Source organism: Tenebrio molitor, chromosome 5, assembly GCF_963966145.1.
Source record: "Tenebrio molitor chromosome 5, icTenMoli1.1, whole genome shotgun sequence".
NCBI lineage: Eukaryota > Metazoa > Arthropoda > Insecta > Coleoptera > Tenebrionidae > Tenebrio > Tenebrio molitor.
In genome coordinates, this window is record NC_091050.1 from 14779037 (window position 1) to 14805884 (window position 26848).

General features: G+C 38.3%; 6 protein-coding genes across 11 annotated transcripts; 3 read left to right on the forward strand and 3 right to left on the reverse strand.

Moving 5' to 3' along the window:
* Positions 1-11107: 11107 nt before the first annotated feature.
* Positions 11108-15378, reverse strand: dock (SH2/SH3 adaptor protein dock). 5 transcript variants are annotated; one of them, XM_069047724.1, is made up of 5 exons: positions 15211-15373; positions 14770-14927; positions 14476-14702; positions 12413-13105; positions 11108-12289 (listed from the first exon to the last, which is right to left on the reverse strand). In XM_069047724.1, the coding sequence occupies exons 2-5, from the start codon at positions 14879-14881 to the stop codon at positions 12080-12082; spliced, it is 1242 nt and encodes a 413-aa protein (XP_068903825.1). In that variant the 5' UTR covers positions 14882-14927; positions 15211-15373; the 3' UTR covers positions 11108-12079. The 5 variants fall into 5 exon arrangements, with proteins under 5 accessions (XP_068903825.1, XP_068903826.1, XP_068903823.1 ...); XM_069047725.1 differs by having other exon boundaries at positions 14482-14702; positions 14770-14930; XM_069047722.1 differs by having other exon boundaries at positions 14770-14930.
* Positions 15379-15472: 94 nt separating this feature from the next.
* Positions 15473-19795, forward strand: Kap-alpha3 (karyopherin alpha3). Its single transcript, XM_069047718.1, has 4 exons — positions 15473-15853; positions 15987-16685; positions 18394-19086; positions 19137-19795. The coding sequence occupies exons 1-4, from the start codon at positions 15791-15793 to the stop codon at positions 19230-19232; spliced, it is 1551 nt and encodes a 516-aa protein (XP_068903819.1). The 5' UTR covers positions 15473-15790; the 3' UTR covers positions 19233-19795.
* Positions 19796-19849: 54 nt separating this feature from the next.
* LOC138130983 (uncharacterized) lies at positions 19850-20965 on the reverse strand. The gene is made up of 4 exons (XM_069047727.1): positions 20860-20965; positions 20618-20814; positions 20423-20570; positions 19850-20379 (listed from the first exon to the last, which is right to left on the reverse strand). The coding sequence occupies exons 1-4, from the start codon at positions 20929-20931 to the stop codon at positions 20029-20031; spliced, it is 768 nt and encodes a 255-aa protein (XP_068903828.1). The 5' UTR covers positions 20932-20965; the 3' UTR covers positions 19850-20028.
* A 52-nt stretch (positions 20966-21017) lies between these two features.
* LOC138130978 (gamma-tubulin complex component 3-like) lies at positions 21018-24665 on the forward strand. Of its 2 annotated transcripts, XM_069047717.1 has the most exons (7): positions 21018-21177; positions 21229-21404; positions 21659-21892; positions 21940-22018; positions 22067-22885; positions 23254-23443; positions 23494-24665. In XM_069047717.1, the coding sequence occupies exons 1-7, from the start codon at positions 21093-21095 to the stop codon at positions 24404-24406; spliced, it is 2496 nt and encodes an 831-aa protein (XP_068903818.1). In that variant the 5' UTR covers positions 21018-21092; the 3' UTR covers positions 24407-24665. The 2 variants fall into 2 exon arrangements, with proteins under 2 accessions (XP_068903818.1, XP_068903817.1); XM_069047716.1 differs by having other exon boundaries at positions 21940-22885.
* Positions 24653-25473, reverse strand: Cbp20 (cap binding protein 20). The gene is made up of 3 exons (XM_069047730.1): positions 25231-25473; positions 24967-25184; positions 24653-24918 (listed from the first exon to the last, which is right to left on the reverse strand). The coding sequence occupies exons 1-3, from the start codon at positions 25288-25290 to the stop codon at positions 24714-24716; spliced, it is 483 nt and encodes a 160-aa protein (XP_068903831.1). The 5' UTR covers positions 25291-25473; the 3' UTR covers positions 24653-24713.
* Positions 25474-25594: 121 nt separating this feature from the next.
* On the forward strand, positions 25595-26841 carry Paf-AHalpha (Platelet-activating factor acetylhydrolase alpha). The gene is made up of 3 exons (XM_069047728.1): positions 25595-25812; positions 25864-26193; positions 26243-26841. Exons 1-3 carry the CDS (start codon positions 25747-25749, stop codon positions 26522-26524), a joined length of 678 nt encoding a protein of 225 aa, XP_068903829.1. The 5' UTR covers positions 25595-25746; the 3' UTR covers positions 26525-26841.
* The last annotated feature ends 7 nt before the right edge of the window (positions 26842-26848 follow it).

Sequence of the window (26848 nt, forward strand, 5' to 3'; positions counted from 1 at the left end):
ATCCCATCAGGGCGTTTTCCGTCATCACGAGATAGTCCGTTTGGTTCTAAAGTTGAATTAACATGAATAGAAGTCAAAGACCGGTTGATAATAGAATTAATTTCAGTGTGTCTTGAAAATCTACCACTGCTTTTGGAACAACTTAGACCGTGAATACCAATTTCATCAACTTTCGCATTGCATTTGCAAATATGAGGTGTACAAAGATTACAACCCAATCTTAAACCAATACAAACTTGGAAGGAAGTGTTATCTAAAAGAGTACCAATATTAGGAGAAGGTATTGCATGTAACCAAGATCCTGATTCTCTGCATTGCAAAGCCTTAAAACGAGCCAAGTCCCTAGATGAATTAAAGATTAAGTCATTGTCAATTATTCTTTTGATATTGATATTATCCCAATTCTTCTGAAATTGTGGAATTGTTGGTCTTTCGTTCTCATTTTCTACATCCCAGACTGCTAAAGCTTCATCATAATTATACAAAATTTAACAATTAATCCGAATACATGAAATTTTGACGACAATATATCAATCAGCTCCCAAACTATAAGAAACTAATTTGTTAAGCGGTAAATTCAAAATAGTTCATTTAGGGAGAAAATAATATAAGGATTAATATCCAAATGGTAATGTATCAAAGTTTTCTAGAATAATTCTCTTGTCATAAACAAAACCAAATTCTTTTGTTTCTATTTTATTTAAAAGTTTTTTAGTTTTAGAATCTCTGGTAATTCGATTATATTGTGTACTGATTTTTTTGTCTTTGTATTCTAAAATATTATTTATACTATCGGAATTAATCTTTTCGGACGTTTCATAATTTAACGTAAATCCTTTTATTCTACAAACAACTTTAGCTGTATTAGTCTTATAACAATAACTTTTTGGGCCTGTTGATATCCAGTCTATTATCCATACGCCTTTACCTAATTCGTCTGTCCAATGTCCCAATAGACATCCTGTTTTAACAGTGTTTTTTCCATCATCTATATATACAATACTATCTGTATCATAATATGCTACGCTTTTTCCTAATTTATCTAACATTTCGTATAATCTTAGTCTTGCGTTTGCAGTTGTAAAAACAGCTATAAATATATTGGTATTGAAATCATTTTCTATATAGCAATCTTTTAACTTATAATCAATTTGTAACATATTTTCATTTATATCGTTTATACGTATATTATCAAGTTTCTCGTCTAATAAAATTTCATAAAACCTTTTAACATCTGTAACATATTCTGTTACACCCATATTTTGTCTTTGCCCAAATTTACCCCATAAGGAATTTAAGCATATTTTCGCAACGGCCCTCTTTCCAGGGTTATTTTCTATTTTACCCAATTCAATACCTAGATTTTCTTTTACAGCTTTTCTATATTCTTCTTCTGATTCAAAATCATCCTGCCAAGGGCTTGTTTCTAATTTAATTTTCATAAACGCTTTCACATATCCTTTAAATAAATTTGATGATTTTTCGTAAAAATGTCAAACCTCATCAATAGTTATTATTTTGTAACCCTTTTCAATTGCTTTTTTTACTTCGTTGGTACACCAGGTTCCTCTGATAATTCTTTGAGATTCCGTATGAGAACATTTATCTTTTTGATTATTTAATTTTGCGCACAATTGACATAATGGAAATGTTAGTTTTTCATCACCAGATTTGGTTTTATTTTTAACAGGTAAAACGGGATGATACAAACCTTTTGGTGGTAAAATTGCACATTTTATTAAACCATACCAATCTGAATTATACGTACGAGGTTTGAATATTTTAGTAGGATGTCCAACTGGATAATCATCGTAACATTGTATTGTTGGATATAAACTGCAAATATCTATATACATATTTCATTTTCTTCCCCTTAACGCGCAATTTTGTTGCATTCGTTCTTCCTCCAAAGAATGCCTTTCTAGGACTAAGTTCTTCCAATTCCTTAATTTCTTCTTCAATTTGTTATTTTCTTTCTTATATTCTTTTGACTTCGTCCACTCACATTCCCACATTTCTATTAAGTTATAACCAGCTTTTTTTAATTCCTCGCTTCTTTCTATTGATTTCTCATAAAGATCTTCGATAGTTGTTTTAATCTTATTATTAATAAAATCTGAACTATAACATTTAGTACAACCATGCCAAAAACACCCGTGATATTGGTAAACAGTATTGGATTTTTTATCAAATCCGTCAACTTTTGATCCACATATTTTCACTTCACCATTGTTTAATGCGTGTTTTATATTTGGATTATGAAAACTATTTAACCATGAAATTGATTGTTGAGAATATTGATCTTTTTTCGGATTATCAACAACAGCTATTGTATCTTTCTTAATATATTTTGATCTATATATAGCCAAGCAAACACCTGCAATAGTAATATATCTAAAAGGATCTATATTAGCACTTTCTAGAAACTGATTTCTTAATTCAAGACATCCTCTTCTTAATATATCAACATCAGAATTACAATAATCATAAAATTCTTTTTTAAAATCAAACAAATAATTTTTTTCACTACTAGTCTCAGAAGGCGTCATTATTGACTCTCGAACCGACCCCAGAAGTAGAATTTCTCTCCCAAGGTTAATAATAATTTTCATTATTAACCAAGGTCAATAATGAACAGCCGTCACCTAGCAACGAAAGATTTTCTTTGATTTTATTAGTTAACGTAGACAGACGATTTTCAATTTTCATAGCAACCGTTGAAAAATGAGAACTCGGATCGTCGCATCGGACAAACAAATTTAATTAATAATTATTATTAGAAAGGGTTTTAACGGATCTAGTAGTGAAAAAAATAATATATACACCACGCTAGAGAAGACAATTTTAAGCCTCGCTTCTTTATTCCCCTCGGCTTAAAAAAATGTCTTTTCTACCTTGGCGTATAACATACTATTCTTTTCTTTTTTGTTTATGCCATTCTAAAAACTCTTCTCTTTCTTTTGGTTTCATAGAATTAACACCATAGTATTTTGTATCAGGTATTTTTCCAATATAGTTCTGATTTTCTGTTGTATTGAAGAAATGTGGAAAATAACCTTTTTTAAGTTCTTTTAGACCGAATGTTTTGGGGAAGTTTTTTAAAGGTCCTTGAACAAAATTACTGCTATCAATAATTCTTAAATTAATTGATTTTATAACAATTTTATAACAATTTCGACATTTTTCCCATCCACATCTATGTTCTTTACTACCCTCTCCTATCATTTTGTTACCTTTTTTGATGATTTGATTACCCTTCTTGTTATTTCCTTCTTCAATTATTTTATTTCCTTCTTCAACCATTTTTTTACCTTCGTCAACCATTTTATCACCTCTTTTGAGTATTTTATTACACTTTAAGCATTTATGAAATCTTTCACAAACTTCTGAATGATTTTCTAAACATTTTTGATTAAAACAATGTCTATTACATTTTTCACAATATATTCTTTTTGAAGAGTCTTCTTTGTGATTAGACTTGAAACACATTACGCATATTTTATCCTTCGTTTTGCATTTATGTCCGTCTTTATTTTGATATGGTTTATCACATTTTTCACAATTATAAGACTGACCTTACAAACCTGTCATACTTTTGATTGTATCGAAATGATTTCCATTTTTATATAAATAAACTTTTACATCTTTTTCAAGTCCTGAATATATTATAGAATTAAAACATTCGGCTGCTACGATTTTTATTTGAATATTTAATAATCTTTCTATATTCGCAATATCATCTAAAGTAAAATAATTTCTATTATATTCCCCAAGTTGATTACATAGTTCTTGAGCTAAAGTAGTTTGTAAATTTCTTCCCATTCTTATGTATCTTATATCATTATGATCATATTCTGTACCAAGTACCTATAATATTTGTATGATAAGTTAATCCAACAATAACAGCTCTTGGACAACATAAATTATCTTTGTTTTTTATCGGTATTATGCTTTTCTTTGTTCGTGAGTCTTCTGCTATATTTAGCAATCTTTTCGCATTAGTAGCACCTCTAGGCATATTAACTACTTCAGCATAAAATGTACAACCGTATACATCTAAATCTTGATTTGAAGTTAAGATACTTTGAATTTTGTTTAATAAATTGTCAATTTCAGAAGTTCTTGATAATCCTGTGGAAATAGGATTCCAAAGATCAGGATGATTAACCACTATATTCATTAAATCTCCTTCTTTGAAATTTCTTTTCTGTTTTACTATTTTAATCATTTCATTTAATCCCTCTCTAATGGCAGTAATTTTTTTCATAATTATGTCTGAAAGATCAGACTCGGATGATTCTTCCCCTTTCAATAATATAACTTTATAGTAAACTTTATGTTTCTTCCATTTTTTGGTGTATTCAGCTTTTGTTTCTATTATTTTAATTTTAGATTTTTTTGAAAACCCTGTAAAATAACTATCTTCGAAAGCGAACGGTTGGTTGTTAATTTTTTGTAATAATTCTGCCTTCTTCATTTTAGAGTAACCTTTGATATTCTTTTCTTTAGCAATTTTTCTTAATTCTTTTATCGTTGTATTCTGAGTCGATTCGTTTTTTGACATGGTTTCATCTAATAATTCCTCTAAACTTTGCGATCCGATTTCTTTAAGAACAGTATTTAAATTTTCATTGTTTACATTATCTGAAATTCGATTCACTAGATCTGTTTTTTTACTATTTTGCTTTATTTTTATAACTAGTTTTTCAGCAATCGATTTTAATTTTTTAATATTGAGTCTACTTAATTTATTAAACCAGTCGCCAGCATCGAGCTCTTCTTTTAGAATTAATTTTATGAGGTCTGATTTAGTCTTCGAGTTGTATTGTGAATAGTTTCTTAAGCCCAGTCTTTTTGCAATGGTTTTGAATGTTTTTAAATTTAGTTTATTTAGGACTATATCATTCATTACTTTATAAACCAATAAGAATCTTTGATTTTCTTTAGTAACCATGTATTACAGCGGTTATTGTAGTAACCAGGGCGATTTCGAATATACGAACCTTTGTATATTCGCATATACCAACCTTTGTATTTTCGCTCGCCGCCTTAACTTACAAAATTTTTTGCGCTAGCCGTCACATTAACGTCACATTAAATCGCTCTGCTACTGAATGCGCCCAGTCGGTTTGGGGAACCTGTTTATTTATTTATTTATTTATTTAATTCATGATATAGTCTACCCGTATACAACTCGAGGATGGAAAATTCTCGATTACTCGACGTGTTGCCGGAAATACCACTCGATCTACGATCTCGTGGTGTTTCCGGGCAACACGTCTCGTATAATCGAGAATTTTCAATCCTCTCGTTATATAATATATGACAATCTCATTATTTGTCCGTGGTGTTAAAAAATATTTATCCATCGAGGACGGCTCATGGTGAGGCTTCGGCTTGGCCTCTGGGCTGGCTTCACCAGGCTTCGCTGAACTCGATAGCGAAGCTATCTCGTGAGTCGAAGACGAACTGTCTTTATTAAGTTTTATAATTTCCTCAAGGGTCATTTTACGAAGCTGATCTTTCGAGAGCCCCATTTATTAGGGAAAAAAATATTCAGAAACATTTATGGATGAGATTATCCTTTTAAGTCGTTAATATATTTTTCTAATTTTTCATGCCATATTTTTTTGAAATGTCTTTTTTTATATCGTATCGGAACATCCATAAAACATATATTACAAGAAAATTTATCATTTCCTCTTTTTTTACAGTCATAACGATTCCATATTTCTGATTTTTACTTTTAACAAAATTTGAATGAGATTTTATGGTTTGACAAATGGAACATTTTCTTAATAACGACTCATTATTCGGAGATGTTTGTTCATGATCAATCTGACAATCTTTATTCTCCATTTATTAGAAAGATATTATTTCATAATAAATGACTCATAATACCAAAAGGGAACAGTCAGCTAAACAAAAGATAAATATAATAATTAAAAAAGATTATACGTTAACAGAGTCTAGTATTCCGTCAGTTAAGAATTTAAATAATATGCTATCAAGACAATTAGCATTAAATTTTTTAGCACAAAAAGGAGATCCTACTTCTAAAAATATAACCTTAAAAGAGTTTGCTAAACAGAATAAAATTGGTGAAAACACAATTAGGAATCAAATAAAATTTCTCACTGGTGAAACGTTAATTAAACATAACAAAACATCAAACAACATAGAACAATATAACAAAAAACAGAAACAAATTAAATCTAAACACAAAGCAAACACATCTCAATCAGATTACAAAGCGTCCCTGAAAGGGACTAGTGCTCAGCATGCCGTTGGGAGTATAAAAGATGAAGACTGGCAGACGGCTCCGCAGGCCGAAGAAGAATTTGAAAATTTTTTTGATAAGACTATGAATTCCTTGACTCGGTCAACTTCTTTGACTAGTGCTTCGCATGCTCATGAGCGGAATTCCCTATCTAATAAATAATGGCACTAATTGATGTTGCAGACAAAAATCAGATAAAAATTATTCAAAATAGAATAAAAAAAGACTGCATTGAGTTTAACAGTTTATCTGTTGGTAATAAAGTTAAAGCATCTAATCAACTGTATATGGAAAACAGAATTTTAAAAGAATTAGGAAATGCTGCGGTTGAAACAATAGAAAAAATGGACGAAGAAATTGAGTATAAAGATAATAAAATTAATGTATTGGAACAAGAATTAAAAGAGGTCAATAGTTATGATGAAGAAAAAATAAACGCGTTACTGAACAAAAATCCTGTTATTAGATATAACAATAAGGAACGAGCAAAAAGACGTTTAGCAAATACTCTTTCTCTAGTTAATAAATGAATACAGACAAAGTCCTCATGAACACAGCGAATTTATTAATCAAGGCAAACTTAAAGATTGTGGAATTAAAAAAAGAAAAGAAAAAAATTATATTTATTTTTATTTGTATTATTTCAATAATTCTTATAATAATGTTAGTTGCATTTCTGCTTCGTATATACCCTCTTTAATTTTTTCGCCGTTAAGATCAGAAACAAAATAAATCCAAACATTATATACGCGTTTTTCTACAACTGTGAATATTTCTTCAGTCCAGTTCGTTTTTAATTTGTTACGAAAAATATCAACCATATTAGACAATCTAATTCTAACACCAACTTCAAATTTTGGTTTTTTATTTGTTAATGTAATCATATATACGGTTTCTAATAACTGCCTTTCATTTTCTTTATTAACATCTTTTGGTTTCATTTTAATCGTAGTATGATAAGAATTGTTATAAGATTTTATAATTTTTGGAAGTAACGAAAGCCAATCAAAACTGTCATATAATATTGGCTTGAATTTATTTCCTAAAGTATAGTTGAACCTCTCAACAAAGAAAGCTTTATTTTTTGTTCCAGTACTATAAAGATTGATATTGTATTTATTTAAAACGATCCTCATATCTTTATTATAAAACTCTTTTCCTCTATCAGCATGTAAATTTTTCGGTGGATTGTGTTTATCTTTAATCGCTTGTTGTATGATTTTTAAAAACGCATTAGCTACTTCTAATCCTGATTTAGTTTTTAAAGGTTCTACCCATACAAATTTAGAAAAGGTGTCTTCAGCAACTAAAATATAGATAAATCCCTTATTGATCTTTTTAAATTTATTAAAATCATTCGGCTTCGTCTTCGACTCCTTTGACTTTAAGGTTTTTGATCTTAAAGTATAGCTTGGATCTTCTGATTTTCCTTTTGGTCTATAAAAAACATAAATATCTATTTGCCAAGTATCATCAATACCTCTGTGTTGAAAGCGACGTGTTGGATATTTTTTCCTAGAGGGTTTAAATAATTCAAAAATTAAAATATCTTTAGGTGATTTAGAAATATTATTTTTTACTGATTGACAAATTCTGCAAGTTGATATTCTTCTCCAGCGTTTATATTTTACAATAAATTCTGGTTTTCCAGTGGATTTAGTTTTTGTTTTGCATATTTTACAATAATCCATTTAGTTAGCAATAAACTGAGTTCCCTTCGGCTGCGGAGTCGTATTGATAAAAATAAGATAGAGTTGATAAAAACAAAATAGTACTTTCATACTATTTTGTTAATGAAGAAATCGATGATGACTGCCCCATTTGTCGTACCAAATGTGATCAACCTGTTAAAACTAAATGTAATCATATATTTTGTAAAAATTGTTTAGATAGATGGTTATATTTGAATAATTATGGAGCAATTCGCACGAATTGTCCAACTTATTGTCGAACACGATTGTTATTTTTAATTAATTAGACGAATTTTAAGAATTTATTTATGCGCTTCTTCTGGAGGTAATTTTGTAAGTAAAATAACAGTAACCTTCCGTAACAATTCAACTTCTTCATCTCCTGTCAGAGTAAATTCAATTTTTTCACCGTTTACTGTACAACAAACAGTGGAGATACCATTTTCATTTAAATTGATTACTATATTGCTTTCCATTTATACCGTGAGCGGCAAAAATATGGAATAAATTCATTAAAAATTAAACAAAATTTTTTTCAAAAAAATCTTTGGACAGGTCAATTTTAGTTTATAAAAGTACATGTTTTAGTACCAAAGAAAATTCCAAGTAGTCATTTGTTTTCGAGTTACGACGTCATCAATAGTAATTTGTGGTCTTCTGGAAGTGGAAACTGGCGCGTTGTAAATAATCAAAATAAAATATCTAGAGTTTTTATAGTTTTTTCTAGAGCTGAACGAAACGATAATTTTACCAAGACAATGATGATTTTTTATAATATGAATTTAGAAAGAATAAATATTAAAATCAATGGTACCTACCCAACATCCTACTTATGAATATCAAGTGAATAATGAGGATTTACAACGCTTGTATGCCGCATTCCCCTCTTGTAATTATAAAAAAGATTTGGATGAAGGTACGTGCGTTAACTATAAAGATTTTTGTAACCTCTATTTAGTTGTTGCTTTTGATGTAACAAAAGAAAATGATGAAAATTTATTTAGTAAAACAAAATCATCTGAACTAGAAGTTAATTGGACATTAAAAGATTATCAAAATGTTAATTACTATATATATGCTGTCGTTGAATCTCTAAGAATTGCAAATATGAATATCATAGATGAAAAGATCTATTTGGAAATGAAGTAGACGAGATTTTACCGAGTTTTTAATTAAATAAATAGAATGATTATAATAGTTATTTACACAATTAGTGGGATAAAAGCAATATTACAAGATCCGAGTGTGAAGATTGCAGATGACGCGGGCGTTAGCCCGAGTTCATCTGCAATCACACAAGTTTCCTGTAATATGCTTAAGCCCACGTGTTATGTACAAAATTTTATCTAAGACCGCCCCGGATTCAAAAAAAAAGGTAAAAAGGGTTCATTACACCACTCAGTGGAATAATAACTTACTTATCCCACTGAGTGGGGTAAAGAAGCTCACTTATCCCACTGAGTGGAGTAATGAAATATGTCCAGTAATGAAGTTCCTTATTCCACTCAAATGAGTGGGATAAGTGTCATTTATCTCACGGGATTAGATAAAGTATATTTATCTAATCCCGTGGGATAAATGAACACTTATCCCACTAATTTGAGTGGAATAAGGAACTTCATTACCGGACGCATTTCATTACTCCACTCAGTGGGATAAGTGAGCTTCATTACCCCACTCAGTGGGATAAGTATGTTATTATTCCACTGAGTGGTGTAATGAAACTGGCGGAAATAAATAAGATTTACCTTTTTTTTTAAATTCGGGGCGGTCTTAGATAAAATTTTGTACATAACACGTGGGCTAAAGCATATTACAGGAAACTCGTATGATTACAGATGAACTCGGGCTAACGCCCTCGTCATCTGCAATCTTCACACTCGAATCCTGTAATATTGCTTTTATCCCACTAATTGTGTAAATAACTATTATTATTTGATCGATAAGGCCACATTTAAATCCAAAAACTGTCAAGTCAAATTTATCAGATTTAACTAATGTATTCGAAATATCATCAAATTCATGATAGTTATTTACACAATTAGTGGGATAAAAGCAATATTACAGGACTCGAGTGTAAGATTGCTGATGACGAGGGCGTTAGCCCGAGTTCATCTGTAATCACACGAGTTTCCTGTAATATGCTTTAGCCCACGTGTTATGTACAAAATTTTATCTAAGACCGCCCCGAATTAAAAAAAAAAAGGTAAATCTTATTTATTTGCGCCAGTTTCATTACACCACTCAGTGGAATAATGACTAACTTATCCCACTGAGTGGGGTAATGAAGCTCACTTATCCCACTGAGTGGAGTAATGAAATGCGTCCGGTAATGAAGTTCCTTATTCCACTCAAATGAGTGGGATAAGTGTCATTTATCCCACGGGATTAGATAAAACTAATTAATCGTCTGATTCTTATAATCGCGTTTTTTATACCATAAAAACGCATGGCAAACTTTGCCAGGCGTTATTTCGTCGATAAATCCCATAAATTCGAGCAAATAATTTGTAGAATTTTTAAAACTTGGTCATTTTTATACCGTTTGGGCATACACCAAATTTTCCAACTCATATGATTCTTTTAAATAAATTTTATCTATTTTTGATATAAGTAGTTCTATAATTATCCTAATCCTCTATTATTACTATAACAGAGTAAAATCTTTGAAAAATGTTAATTTTAAAATATACCTTTAAAACGGGGGTATTTTCACAATTTTTTCTGCTTTTCAGTTTACCCTTGAAAATCGGGGTGTTTTCCTTAGAAGTAGGCAGTGTGCATAAGGGCCCTTATACTACTAGGATATGATCTTTTAAAATAAGCCTGTTGGGCAACAATCTTTGTTACTTCTTAACGTTAATCATTTCTCTATTTGGGATGGCGTCCACGGATTTTATTGCAAAATCTGCCTCAATAAAAAAAATGAAAGTAATTTCTACGTTAGTAGCTTTACGAAAGATTTTTTCTTGCATCTTTCGGTTCATTACACATTGTAAAAATGGTTGACTTTGTTTAAAATTCGATTCCAAAATAGGGAAACGATTTTCGTGGTGATGTGATACCCGAAATTTTATCGCTACTGCCTGTTGGATCCTAAGTGAAAGTAAACGAGGTGCGGAAATAAGAAAAATCCTGTAGTGATACATTTTATAATTTACAGAGAAAGCTATCTAAGCGCGGTTACATACCGTTTTATCTTTTATGATATGATTCTTTTTACATGTGTAATTATAATATAAAAAGTAGAAAAATTCTGTTTTACATTCTTTTTAATATTCCAACTTTGCAATAATTTCAACAGACGTAAAAGATCCAATTAGTTCCTTGTCAACAACAACACAACGGGCGTGTTAGATGATTTCCTGTAAATAATTTGAGAGAGGCAGACGATATATTTATTATAAATAATTCGAACTCACAAAAATTTTGACATCAATTTCCTATATTACGTTATGTATATAATACAATGGAGAAAAAATACCACTAGTCAAAACTCTTGGCCGTAATTACAAAAAATATAATCCCATCCTTAAACTAATCGTTTGGCTTTTGAAATTTTGTTCCGAATTCGGCCTGCGGCGCCTAATTTTGTTCAGATCAAATTTCAGCGTAAATTTCTGAGCCTAATTCAGGAAGCAACCAATTTTCTATCAACAATTCGACATACTTTTCCTCACATCTTACACCTATTTATTAGAGTATTGACGATATAAAAGCTGCATTTACAAAGTTGTTTGTTTACACAGAACTCGTTTATGAACTACTGAGAACTAGTTGTGCTTCAGACTACTGTACTGGTATTTGAGATTGCGAGCGCCCTCTACTGACGAACACGCCACCAAAGGGAGACTCGGCTGTCGTAACGTGTACTCGTAAAAAGATAAACTGTCACATAATAATGTCTTAACTAAAATAACTTACGAAAAAAATATATATATGATACATACAAAATAAACATTTGACCAGATACACATGGGTTTCGCTACTATCATATGAAGATTTAACGTCACTCTGACAGATAAAAAAATAAAATCAAAGACAAACGAAAAACAGCATACCACATTTCCTAAAAAAATCCCCAACAACTCTACAGACTTTAGTAATGTTATCCGTTGGTTGGTTTTGGTAATGGACGTACTAGGTACAGTTTTTCACCTTGTTTGTTCGTATAGATCGGCGCCCTCTGGTAGTGGTCGACGAGTTGGTCTAACGTATGAAATTTTCGTTGTCCGATGCAGTACAGCGCCCCCTCGACGTGCACCCGGAAGTGCTTGTTCCTCCCCGGCGCCTTCAGGGACACCGAGTAGTCGCCCACCTGAACGAGAACACATTTTCATTCAACCGTTCGAACTTCATTTGGTTCGAATGACAGGTGACAAGTGTCAGTGCTGCCACACCCCGCTCCCAAACTCCCCAGATTTTGACAAGACGCACTTACGTTGGTCTCGCTGTCCCTTATGAGGAAGTCTCCGTCGTGGCCTCGCTGATTCAGCAAATTATCACACACGTATCGGGTGATGTTGCCGTAGTACCACGGCTTATCCACCAGATGGGGCTTCTCCACCGACACTTGCGACCTCTCCATCGGCTCCTGCTTCCGGTCGAGGTACGGCTGCGTCAGATACTCGGACAACTCTTGCAGGTAATTCCGGGGGACTAAACCTATTTGGCCTTGAGCATTTCTGGCTTTGTACCATTCGGGGTCGCTCGGTGGCCTGTCCAGGATCTCCAGTCGGTCGCCCTTCTCAAAGGACAACTCCTGGTCGTTCGTCGACGAGAAGGCGTACAAGGCGACGACGATGTCCAGCACGTTCTCGGCCATCGCGTACGTGTGGAGGGTGTCGTCAGCGTCGCCCTCTTCTTGAGTATAATTCGATGGGAACCAGCCCGCCACGTTGCCGCTCTGGCCCCGCCACCAGCCGTCGTTGCTCTTCTCCAGGATCAGGATCCTGGAGCCTTTGACCAGGGACAGTTCGTCGGGTTGCTGGGCCTGGTAGTTGTACTTGACGACGGCGGTGCCGATCGCCTCCGACGGGTCGGCGGCTTGGCGGCGCGCCATGCTGGGGGATTCCACCGTTCGGGAAGGGGAGTTGTTCGAAGGGAGGGTTTTCGAACCGGCGCCTTTCTTTACCTGCAAACGCACCCGCACATTATGCCCTGGAGGCAAAAGATTTCCAAATTTATTTTCCGAAAAATTGTTTTGTGACAGAAAAGTGCACTAGACTCAACTGACAAACTTTATCTTGTGATGGCCTGTCTGCAAATATTAATATTTTTCTATGCAAGTGTTATCGATTAGATTATTTAGATTACATAACAACGAATTAGACAAAATCAAGCGCAAATAGTAAAGAACATAATGGTAAACAGTTCCTGTTGACATTCGATAACATCCTGCGTGTACAAAAAGTACACATCTAGATCTCATTAATCCACGTTTACGCCTGATTATGACTAGAGTTTGTTATTAATAGAAAAATTACATCTGAAGTTGCAATCGGAGTTTTTGCAAACAAACTGGAGCCGGAACAGATTTGAAATTATGACTAGGCCGTTCTTGCAACTCTTGACGAAGAGACAAATTCTTTTTCTCCGTAATAAAATTACAATTATAAAAATATTTATGGCTAGACAATTATACTTCACACTACTTCTTGTGTGCGACCAAGTAGCCAGAAAGAAAAATACCTGAAGTTTGACGTTGCGATTATAGCTACGTTCAAGGTTTGTTTGCGAATGTATCGAATTATAAATGACATCGTTCTAATTATAAATCTAAAATTACGATTTATCGTTTGCTAAAAAACCTAAAAAAACAATGATAAAATAAAAGAATAACAATTACTCCAGTTATCAATATTATGACTCATTACGAACAGAAAATACTTCCCACAACCTAAAAAATTGCAGCTCTGATTCTACTAACTGTATTTTGATCAAATTTCAGTTAGAAAGAAAGCGACTTTTGTTGCGATTCTGATTTCGCCTAGAGTTTGCAAATATATTTCTACAAACGGAGTTATCACCAATTACTCCCAAGTTTATGATTAAGTCGTCCTTGCAACTTTTTTGTCACAATCGAAAACCTAAAGTGCTGGTTTGGCACCTTCAATTCCAGAATTCTGAATCATCTTTTTTTTATCAGATCTAAGATTAGGATTGGCACGTTGGAATTAGCATTTTTGAAATACCTACCAAGCGATATTTACGTTTAAGATAGGATCTTCAAGTTTTCGCGGTAATCGACGTCGATATTTACCGAAAAGCGAGATTAATTATGGTGGAAGTCTGGAATTTTGCTATTTTATTTTGGTTTATCTGCCATTATCTCATGGTTAACTGTCGCAATAATAATCCACAAAAGATGACTCAAACAATCCATCTGCTAAACCTTGACCAAACGACTCGCAAACGGGCGTTTATCTAAACAAGTAAAACTTTTACGGCCCCGCATTTATTTCCCCATCCATTTTTAGTGCTATTAATCAAACCCAAACATACCGTTACCTTTTTCTTGATACTGTCAAAGAGGGAGGGCTTTTCCTTTTTGACATAGTTGCTTGGCACATAACCGGCTTGGTTCCTGGAGTTCTGGACCTTCCACCAGTGCTTGGAGTCGTCGAGGAGCAGATACCGCTCGTTCTTCCTGAGGTCCAGCTCTTGGGGCCCTTGTGCCGCATAGTCATACTTGGCCACAACATGGCAAATGTCATCTTGACCGGTCTTGCCTGCGAACACGGGAAGAGTGAGCGGGGGCCGCAAGTGACGGGGGTTAGTCTAGGGCTAGGCACTAACCATGTCTGATATTTGGTGCAGCCATCGATTGGGGGGACGATTTAGCGCCGTAATTATTCTTAGTTTGCCAAGACGGTTCTGGCATACCACGAACAGATCTGGTCTCCAACATGACCACAAGCACAACTATCTAGTGCTAGCCGACATTCATGCTTCTACAGCTACAACAATGAAATGCGATGATCCGGCGGTGTACACAACGGAAAACAAATATAACTTCATGCTAGAATTAAAATGCAATAAACGTTGCTTCGAATGAAAAACGATAGAAAGTCGAAACTTGATCTAGATCGAAGTGGCGATTCGACCGATGTGTTCTGGGAGACGGGAGCGGATCCAGGAAGTCGTCTTCCAGAGGGAAGCATACTAGGTTCACGGGGGTGGGACCAAAACAATAAAAAAAACCAAACGTGAATTGATCGCTCGGAAAACGGGACTCACCAATTTTCAAACTGGACATATTCCTTTATTACACATCAGTATTCTGCATGAAGCACCATTCACTCGATTATCACAATAATTACATAGAAAATAACTCCCACCCTCCACTGTATTTTCAGAAGACATCACAATCGCAGGGGAGCTTTCGTTGACGGACAAGCCGCCTGGGAGCGCTCCGGTCGCGCGACCTTGACGTAAAAACCGCCAAAATTCGAAAAAGAGTTGGTTTAATAGTTGATTAACCGTGCCACGACCAAAATCGGCTCATTTTATAATTAGCGGAAGTCGCGGGGGTGCGTCTCGGGAGCGGAAGTCGCCCAGGGGTCGACTTTTGCGTTAAATTGTCAGTTCGGTGCGGTTTGCAACCGAGCGTTGCAACCTGTGCAACCGATCAGATTCAGAGATAAAATACCAAATTACGTTGTTCCAGCCCGAAACTTTGTGATAATTTGCTTCGAATAGTTCTACTTGACGTTTTTCATGTTGAAATCAACAAAATCAAATTTCCAATCGTTTTAAATACGACGACCGGCGTTTCCTCGTGTTTCCATCAGCCACTGCATTGTCAAATCAATCGAAAATGGCGGATCAAAGTTACAAGAATCGCATCCAGAATTTCAAAAATAAAGGAAAAGACCAAGATGTGAGTATCGTAGAGTAGCCTCGTAGCCGAGCCGGTGTTTTTGCCGACCGAATCCCGTCGCGATTCAGCCCCCCCAGCCCACAGTCGGCGTGCACATGTCAAACTAGCCCCCTGATCCTTTTGTCGCCCCCAGGAGATGCGAAGACGGCGCAACGAGGTCACGGTGGAGTTGCGCAAGAACAAACGGGAGGAGACGTTACAGAAGCGGCGCAACGTGCCCGTCGTCGACTCGACCGACGAGGACGACATCGAGAAGTCCCTTTCGAGTACCAACCTAGAAGAGCTGGTGGCCCAAGCGGCCGCCGTCGACAACCCGGCGCTCCAGCTCCTCGCGGTGCAGACGGCGCGGAAGCTGCTCTCGTCGGACAGGAACCCCCCGATCGACCCTCTCATCTCCAGCGGGATCCTCCCCATCCTGGTGATGTGTCTAGAGAGGTACGACGAGCCGTCGCTCCAGTTCGAGTCGGCATGGGCCCTGACGAACATCGCCTCGGGCACGTCAGCGCAGACCAACCGGGTGGTCCAAGCGGGAGCCGTGCCCTTCTTCCTCAAGCTGCTCCACTCTTCGCAGCAGAACGTCTGCGAACAGGCCGTGTGGGCGCTGGGGAACATCATCGGCGATGGGCCGCAGTTGAGAGACTATGTTATAGAGCTAGGTGTCATTAATCCATTGCTGTCGTTCATTAAACCAGACGTACCCATCTCGTTCCTGAGGAACGTCACTTGGGTTATCGTTAATTTGTGTAGGAACAAGGACCCGCCCCCGCCCATACAGACTATTAGGGAGTTGTTACCGGCTTTGAACGCGCTTATCCATCATACAGATATCAGTGTGAGTACAAAAATGCAAACATTTTACATGTTCTAAAATCGGCGGACTCGCTCCAACGATTCACCTAACGATTTTTGTTCCCACGTAGGCGCTCTCTCTATCTAAATGACTCACAAGTCACAACCATTTTGGAATGCAGAAAGTAAAGAAAGCGGAAATTTATTAGCAATCCGACTTGGCGGGCAGTGCGTGGTGTGACGATCACGTCATCTGCGCAAGTCACTCGAGCACAGTGGAGGAATTAACACGAACGCATGAACGCGTGGACCAAGTTCAATTCGAATTTATTTAATGACAAAAGGAGTTCCAAGACTTGTCGACGAATGTTCAAACATTTTTCCTTTACCTGAATGATGTAATCACACGCTTTGATATTATCAACAACAGTTCCAGACGTGTTTGTACTATTACTTATTCTGAAATTTTTGCAGTTCTTATTCTAACAGTCTTTTATCGGTCAACGACCTTTGACATCACTTTTAAACCAGGAAGTAACGCCTTGTGTATCAAAGCCGCCAGATAAATACGTTGATGTATTTTTACAAAAGTTTTTCTAGTCTCGCATATCTAACTATTACAAGTTTTTTCTTGTTCATTTTAAACGACGAATTGCATCAAATCTTTCCATAATTGATTCGATTATGTTAGTTTCCGTTAAAAAAAAATCGTGCACTGGATTTAATTAAGTTTTTTCTGTGTTTATTCCTGGTCGCTCTTTAATGTCAAGGTCGTAAAATGTGTGCAATGAATACTCAAGAAAATGACCTGACGCAGATAGTTCCTTCATTATTTATTTTTTTAGTACAGATCCGGCATTTCTACGGTGTGAGTGATGAATTTATTTATTTCCATTATGACTTATATAGTGACTTAAATATTGATTTAAGCGTCATTAAACCATAAAATGAATAGTATCAAATTAAATGCAATGGTAGTCAAATGAGAAAAATATATTTGGTCGTGTTTAACTAGTAATTCCTCCACTGTGTAATGACGAGGTAAATAATTCCATAATAATTGGTTTACATATGTCACATGACTGCTATATCAACAGCTAACATTACTTAAGTCCGATTTTCGTCCACTTGGTAGATTTATCCAAAAAATCAATAAGAAAACTTTGTATTTGATGAATACTGAGGGCAGTGCTTCCTTTATTTGCCGCTAGGTGGACAGTAAACCTTAAGTCACCTCATTAATATTACAACTTTTAAAGTCAAATTTAAGGTGTTAGTTTAGTCTAGAAAAGGGTGGTTTTTCCTTTCGTGGGGATTAAAAGAAAACTATAAAACTTTTTAGTCTCGATCTTTATTAATGTTTTGACATAATACACAATTTTTTTTCCAACAAATAAGGTTGTTGAAAACGATTACATTAAAAAAAAAAAAACTGCCAAATGGCTGCCATTATTTATCAAAAAAAACTGCAGGAGCATAATAGAATAAATTATGTTGCAAATTTAAAAATTACGTAATGTACTTTTTTGTTTTGTTTTTAAAATTTTTTGACGAGCCAACAAATTGGAAGAGAAAAATTTGTCTTCTTCTAGTAGGGTGATAGTGAGATGTGCCTTTGAAGTCAATCGATTAAGTAGCATTAGATATTTTGGCACATATTTTATAAAAATCTTGCGTTAACGGAGAGAAAATATTTTTTATTCAGTCATTTTATGTATAGTTGTGATAAGAGTTTTTATTTGGCCGTGCAGATATTAGTGGACACAGTGTGGGCATTAAGTTATCTAACCGACGGCGGCAACGAGCAGATCCAGATGGTGATAGACAGCGGCGTCGTCCCCAAGCTGATCCCCCTGCTCAGCCACAAAGAAGTGAAAGTACAGACGGCGGCGCTCCGCGCCGTGGGCAACATCGTCACCGGAACCGACGAACAAACCCAAGTCGTCCTGAACTGCGACGCGTTGTCCCACTTCCCCGCCCTCCTGTCCCACCCGAAGGAAAAAATCTGCAAGGAAGCCGTCTGGTTCCTGTCCAACATAACCGCCGGCAACCAGATGCAAGTGCAGGCGGTGATCGACGCGAATCTCCTGCCCAAGATCATCAACAACCTGTGCAAGGGCGACTTCCAGACGCAGAAGGAGGCCGCCTGGGCCATCAGCAACCTGACCATCGGCGGCAACAAGGAGCAGGTGGCGACCCTGATCCGCGAAGGCGTCATCCCCCCCTTCTGCGACCTGCTCAACTGCAAGGACGCCCAGGTGATTCAGGTCGTGCTGGACGGGATCAACAACATGCTGAAGATGGCGGGGGCGGAGGTGGAGCAGCTGTGCACGATGATCGAGGAGTGCAACGGATTGGACAAGATCGAAATTTTGCAGAATCATGACAATATCGACATTTATAAGATCGCGTACGATATCATCGAGCAGTACTTCAGCGGAGACGTGAGTTTTGGAGGTTTCGGTTTTGCACGGTTGGTAACGGTGTGTTTCAGGGCGAGGACGACCCGAACCTGGCGCCGACCGCTGCCGAGTCCGGATTCCACTTCGATCCGAACACAAACGTACCGAACGAAGGGTTCAAGTTCTGATTTATCGGTTCTGTCTTGCTCAGAGTAACTATTTTGATCTAGTGCGTTTGCTTCCTTTCCCCATTCTGTTTGTTCGGAGTTATGTACGCTCATTTTAATCGTTTGTGTAAATATAGAACTTTTTATAATATAAATAATTATGCACGTAATTCCCATAGGATATTTATTTAATTTAAAACCGATCACGACGTCGAGGGACGTTGCTGAGATGCATATGTGTAATGGTTGTTGTTTTATTTTTTTTACTTGACAGTTTAAATTAGGTAAATATCAACAGTAAATGTAAAGAAGTTAAAATGACCGTACATAAGAAAAAAATCTGGGCATGAACGAAAAATCAAAATGTGTCATTAACAAAATTTTCTTGTGGAACGCGTCATGCGCAGATTTTTCTGATAATATATTTTTATGATATTAACATTTTTTGGTAAACATCATGCTATATATCTGCATGTTTTTTAAGTTTTACTATTTTTTTTTTGTTGGTAGCCATATACATAATGTTTATCGAAAAAGAGAACAATGGATTTAAATAAACTGGAAATAAAGGAGACTTGACTGGTCACGTTTAATTAATTCATATTAATAAGGCTATTATGTAATAAAAAAAACTATAGTTTTTGCTTACCATTGTATTGTGGTAGTTATATCGTTTTAAGTAAAATATAATTTAAAATAAAAAGGCGAATCTTCTTTACTTTAAGTATCAATTAAGATCTGACACTATTTTAACGAAAACTGGAGTAAATTGTAAATTATAGCGAATAAACAAGTGAAATCAATCGATCGTGATTAATCAAACCGTCACTCCAGTCACGTTCTTGCAGTTGCAAGTGTTTTGCACGAGGACTCTCTCTTGGTTGCCCTCTTGCAACTTCACCAGAGTATCTGACGGAAAATTGACGGACAACTTTAAACATCCTCTGCTCAAAACAATACTCTGCGGCTCTTTGGCACTGAACTTAGACGCGTTTCGCTTGTCCACGTTCGTTTTTGGCGCCGTTTTGTTTCTGACAGCGTTCAAGGCAGATTTTAGCGGCCTAACTTTCTCGCTCGCGACTTCCTGTTTTCTCACCGGCACCGATTTGCTCCGGAATCTGGAAACGGCCGGCTTTTCCGGCTGCCAAGGCACTCGCTCCTCCGGAATCTAAAACTCACGTTAGGCGTGCCCTGATCAATCAACAACTCACCTTGACTTCTTGCACAGCTTGTGGGGTGCACGCCAGACACTTCGATTTTCTAGTTGGAGGGCCCTGCGGACTCGTTTTGGGTTCGTCGATGTACAAGTCTTCGAATTTTGGCACTCTGATGTCGTACATCGACACCCTATTTAAAAAACTGAAAGGGATTGTTTGGAACAATGAAGCGAAGAAATGGGGGCTCACTTTGGCTGCGGCACCGACCAGTAGTTGTCCACGCGGCTGGTCCGCATCACATAGCTCAGTCTCTTCAACAGATTGAAATTATTCTTCTGAATTTCTTGGCACCGTTCCGATTCTTTCTGCTTCTTCTTCAGTTTCAATGCTACGTGTTGCCTAGGCAACGGGGGTCTCGTGTCGATAGCCGGCGCCGCCGACTGCACCTAGATCATCTTTCGCCTCAAATTCTTCTCTATCGCGGCACTCACCTTTCTTCTGTGATTGTCATAGCGCCGTTGCTGCCACGGCCTCACCAGCAGATTCTCTCTTCGCGAGATCATTCTATGCAGTCTTGTGTCCACCGACGCGTATTGCTGGTTGCCTAGTAATTTGTTATTGTAGATGGCGCCCCGTTCGACTGTCAGTTTATTTCTATTTAAATTTGACATTTCCACATAACCATAAATTTTCAAAGGGGTGCGAATTTCCGAATGGGCCCAAAATGAACTCTTCGACAAGTTTAGAATCGACGAACCAGCCAGATTTAATTCTGAAACTATGTAGTCATTTCGCCAAGAACAAGCCAGGTGTGTTTTTGTGGGGTGGCAGTAAGTGGGGTGTTGAGATTTTGGTTTCAGTTTTGTCGACGAATTTGTGCAAAATCGCGTTCAGTGTCTTGTCTTCGCCGGCGGCCGCGTGCAACATCACCAGCGACGAGCAGTATATGGTCATCCAGATCAAGCACATTCTGGCTTCACAGGGCAGGGAGAGTGCAGAGCAGTTCGAATTGTTGTACTCAAATATGTGCAAAACGGTAAGAAATTGTGTTTAGTTTTTGATTAACAAGTCTAAGTAAAGACTCGTTTACTCAGAGAAAATAAGTTTTGCATTTGTTGAATGAGTATTTGTTTGACTAGGTACTCGATAGCTTGTAACTAATAATTGTGTCTGAACTTGATTCAGTTTGTCTAATTGACATTTGTAACATAACCTGTTGGGTGAAGTGCAAAAAGAGATGTTGGAATAAAAGCAAACAAAAAAAAATGCAAAGAAATTGTTTTTGTGCAGAATGTTTTGCAAAACCGAGGTTCTATCTTGAACTTCCTTCTCAAACTGGCCAGGTCGGCCCCCCAGAAAGACATCCTCTGGAACACGCTAGAGAGCCTGGACAAGTTTCCTTCGACGACGAGACACAAATCAAATTTATTTTTAAAACGCGGCAACTCTCAAGAATCTATACGTAGCATCTTTCAAGGCCACACCACAATCAAATCGGTCCAGTCCAGTAGTACCAACATTCCGGTTCGCCCCCCAAATCTAGTCTTTCCCTTGTAACAGTCTGATTTCAGTCTTCACGCCTCACCACTGCCACTTCTAGCGTTTGGTCGTCGAAGAACGAGTTCGACACTGTCACTTCTAAACCCTCCTGTAAGCCCCCACCCACGCTTTCTTCATTCACTGACTCTCTCATTCAAGCCGAACTCAATCTCGTCTCGGAACGAGACTTGCTCCAAGATCTGATATACTCATTCCAAGGCATCGAGGGGCGCTTCTTGCGCAAAGAAGTGGGCGGTGTGGGCTTCACGATCGACCCCAAGACCGGCAAGAACCTGAGCCCGATCCAGCGGGGCCTGGTCGAGAGACTGCTGGGGATGAGCTTCTTGCACAATCAGCTCAAGCAGTATTGCGACACTAACGACGAACAAGGCGGCGTCATCTGTTTGGCTTTGATCGCGACGCTCAGAGACGAGCTGTCGGCGTACTACCGCACGATAGCGCTCCTCCAGACCGCCCTGAAGAAGCAGGTATGCCTGGACCAGCCCCAGATGACGCTCCACAAGGCTCTCGTTTACATTCACGAGCACAGAGTGCGCTTCGAGTGGCTGGCGTACATCGCCGAACAGTGCAACGAGAAGAAGGGGGGCGCTCTGATCACCGCGGTCCACGGGTTCTTGCAGCACGGTTCCAAGTGTGCCCAAGAGGTGTCGGAGAAGGTGCTGACGGCGGTGTGCAAGCCGCTCTACATCATGCTGTCCAGGTGGCTGCTGGACGGGGAGATCAACGATTCGTGCAATGAGTTTTTTATAGAAGCTAGGGACATCACGGCAGCGGAGAGACTCTGGCACGACAAGTACCACGTGAGGAAGTCCATGGTGCCGTCGTTCATCACGATGGACCAGGCCAAGAAGATTCTCGCCACCGGGAAAAGTATCAATTTTTTGAGGCAGATCTGCAAGGACAGCGGACAGATGCCGGAGAAGGATGTCCTGCAGAAGCTGTCGAGGACCACGTCAGGTATAGTTTACTCATGATAGTGCCGATAAGTGAAGTACCCGACGTCCATCATTCTGACATAAGACATAATTTGATATAAGACACAAGAGTTTATTTAAATAAACAGGTTCATAACGGAAGGTACTAAATTAAACTCATACACAATATATAATATTTATTTATTCTGTTTTGCTGTTATAATACAATAATTGTATTATAATTATTAGGCGTTATTGTTACGATTATTAAAACTGAAGCTACTGTCATTTTCGACATTAGCACTAAGTGCCGACCAATCAGAAATCGAATCAATTACACATCTAGTCACTAAATGTCAGATATTGTGGTGGCCCTCTAGCGGCCAAATTTTTAACAATCATTTCTGACAGAATCGCTGTTTTCGCCCGAGCAAAGCTTGGAGTTTGACTCAGCTTTGGACAAAGTCTACAGAGAGACGTCTTTGCGCGTTTTGGACCTGCTCAAGAACAAGTACCGCCTGTTCGAGCACTTGCAGTCCCTCCGCAGGTACCTCTTGTTGGGCCAGGGCGACTTCATCCGCCACCTTTTGGAGTTGCTCGTGTATGTGACATTTATCAAATGTAGATTTTTGTTGTATTGGTTGTTATTAGACCCGAATTGAACAAACCGGCTCAAGACATCTACGGTCACACTCTTTCGGCGATCCTCGAATCAGCGATTCGCGTCACCAACGCACAGTTCGAAGACGAGGACACTCTGCAGCGGCTCAACGTGAGCTTCATGGGACACTCTCAGGGGGATACGGGATGGGACGTCTTCAGTCTGGTGTACATAGTGGACGGTCCCGTGGGGACAATTTTTCAACCGACGATGACAATATACCAGTGTCTTTTTGGCGCATTGTGGAAGGCCAAACGCATGGAGTTCGTGCTGGCGACGATGCGCAAGCAACAGATCACGATGGCGAAGATGTTCCGCAAGATCAAAGAGCTGAAGCCGGTCATGCACGTCATCCACATCCTGACCAGCGAGATGATCCACTTCTTGCACCAGACGCAGTACTATTTCCTGTTCGAGGTGTTGGAGTGTTCGTGGGCCGAGATGCTGCGACGGGTGAACCAAGCCGAGTGTCTCGACGACATCATCAGCGCCCACACCGTCTTCCTCAATTCGGTCCAGTGCGGAGTCCTGCTCGACGAGAACTCGCGGCTGTTGTTCTCGCAGCTGAGGTCCATCTACAATTTCATTTTGACGCTCGAGGGCCACCAGGAGGCTCTGAACGAGGCGGCGACGAAAGAGTACGAAGCGTACATGGAGCTGCAGGCCAAGATGGAACTTCCGGGGAGTTACGGACTGACCGAGGAAGATGAGATTGCGGCGAAAGCGCGCGCCGAGGACTTCCACCAATTCTTGAACAGTATCCGGACTAAAGTGAAACATTTAGCGCAGACGTACGAACAATTCGTCAAGAAGTACTTGATGCTGCTGTCGTCCAGCTCGAACATGAACCTCCAATTGTTGAGTGTCAGGCTAAGTTTTAACGATTACTACAAAATCATATGACCAGAAAGTAAAGTTGTAAATAATTATAAACCTCCGCCTCAGTTTGTAAATAATTTGAATTCCGTTAATGACAGATCGCCAACTTCCACCGTCAGTAAGTACGGCAGCGTCGACTCCCTGCTCCGCACAAAGAAAAAAAAACATATCTGATGTTGTATCGGATGAAAGGTGTCGCCCCTTTCATCTGAGTAAATCGGTGTTATGTAAAGTGCAAATTGGGCGACGGCCCGGCTTCAAATAAACATGTTAATTTATGAAAGTTTTTATTTCCTTAACGCAAAATATAAAATTAGACAAGTCACACTGATTACCGAGGGAAAGACCCCTCATTTACCCCCATCTTCTGCTGCATTATCTTGCCGTAGCCGCCCCGCCCCGAGTCATAATCGGTGCGGTACTCGTCCCGAACTTGTCCTCCGGTCTTGCCGCGTCCGTATTGTCGTCCCTCGATGAAACCTGCGTCCCAGTCAGTCCTCACAATCCTGTCGTCCAAACGCGTTCCATTTATATACCTGCAGTTAAAAAATCATCACGTGCGGTCAGTTTGCGTCGCACCTCACCTCAAACAGTTCTCGGCGTCTGCTCTATTGTAATACTCCACGAAACAGAATCCACAAGGGGTTTTTTTGTACTTGTCCAGTCCCATCACTACTCGTCGAATGTCGCCGCATTTCGAGAATAATTCGATTAGTTGCTCCTCTGTCGTGTAGAACGATAAATTGCCAACGTATAGGGTCGTGGTGAGGCGCAAAAGTTTGTCCTGTTCGGCTCTGGACCCCTGAAACACAAGTGAGGTTATGTCGTAGGGGGTTGGTGAAACTTGCCTTAAAATGCTGGTCACGGTACGAACTGAGTTCGACTGAGGGTGAAGATATCGTAGACATTGTGATAGCTTTCTTACAACGTTCGAACTTATAGATTATTGTTGTTTACGATTCTAGAATGACATCTGCGACTGACAGCTGATCGCGTGAGATATCGATCATGGCCTCCTTTTAAATATTCAGCTTTTCGAATATTGAATGTTAAATTAGTAATTCGTTTCCCTGAAGGTGGTCTCACACGGAAGGAATCTACCAAGCTTAATTGATAGCAAATGATAGTAAATGTATTGATTTTAAAGATGTTACTTAAATAATTAGTAATTGGGAAATTGTTTGGTGGCAAGACAATTGAAGTCGGCGATTGTGTGTCGGTAATGTAGATGCCGCGGCGTTTTCGCTCCGCACGATTGGTTAGACATTGACTTGAAAATGTCATTTTTATAAATTTTTATTAATTTAAGAGAATTAGCGGCTTAGTATCGTAGAATTGGGGTAAATTTGTGTCTTTTTGTAAAAATGAATACCTGTAAGGTGGCTGTGGCGGTGGACGACAGCGACGGGGACCACAGATGGATGAGCATAGTAAGTAACAAAAACTACCTAATGAACGATGGTCTGAAAGCCCCCTTGCAGCACAAACGTTTCGTCGCCGAGTCTCGAGAGAAAGACGCCGACGTCGTATTCGTCGGAGACTCGATCGTGCAAGCTTTACAACACACCGAAGTGTGGAACGAACTATTCGCACCTTTACACTGTTTAAATTTCGGTATTCACAGAGACAAAATCGAGAATGTCCTGTGGAGGATTCAGAACGGCGAACTGGACCACGCCTCGCCCAAAGTGATAGTCCTGCACGTCGGCACTAACAATCACGCGAATACGCCTGAAGAAATCGCCGAAGGAATCATGGAAATCATCAGTACAATAAGAGAGAAACACCACGACGTCTACATCGTAGTCCCGGTGAGTTGAGCGGCGGCGCGCTGAGCCTGTCTTAAGCCGATTTTTTCAGACACTGTTGCCTAGAGGTCAGCACCCGAACAAGCTGCGGGAGCGGATGGAAAGCGTCAACGAGCTCCTCAAAAGTAAATTAGTCAATTTGCCCAAAGTAGAACTGGTTGTGATCGACAAAGGGTTCGTCCAGTCGGACGGCACGATAAGCCACCACGACATGCACGACTACCTCCTGCTGACCAACGCCGGCAGCAGGAAGGCCTTCGAGCCCGTTCACGAATTGTTGCTCCAATTGCTCAGCGAAGGCGAGCCCGAGAAAGATCTCACTCCTTCCGAGTAAAAACTCGTTAAAGTTCAAATTGAATGCCTTTTATCCGCTTTTTTGTTACACGTTTTTTTGGATGTAGTACTTGAGCTCAGGCCGTTCGCCTTAATTTTTTTTCAATCATGTGATATATAAGGATAAAATGTGTAATTTTTCGTTCTCACATTCCGAATTAATTTATCTTTTTTCCTAAACTTGATAGGAACTCGCTATTTATTTATGATAGTTTAAGGTATTTGTAAGAGAAACCGTTTAGTTGTCGTGATACTGCTACTCTCATTATTTTTAATTTGTATACCTACGAATTGGAATAAAATTTACACCAAAAGAGACGCCGAA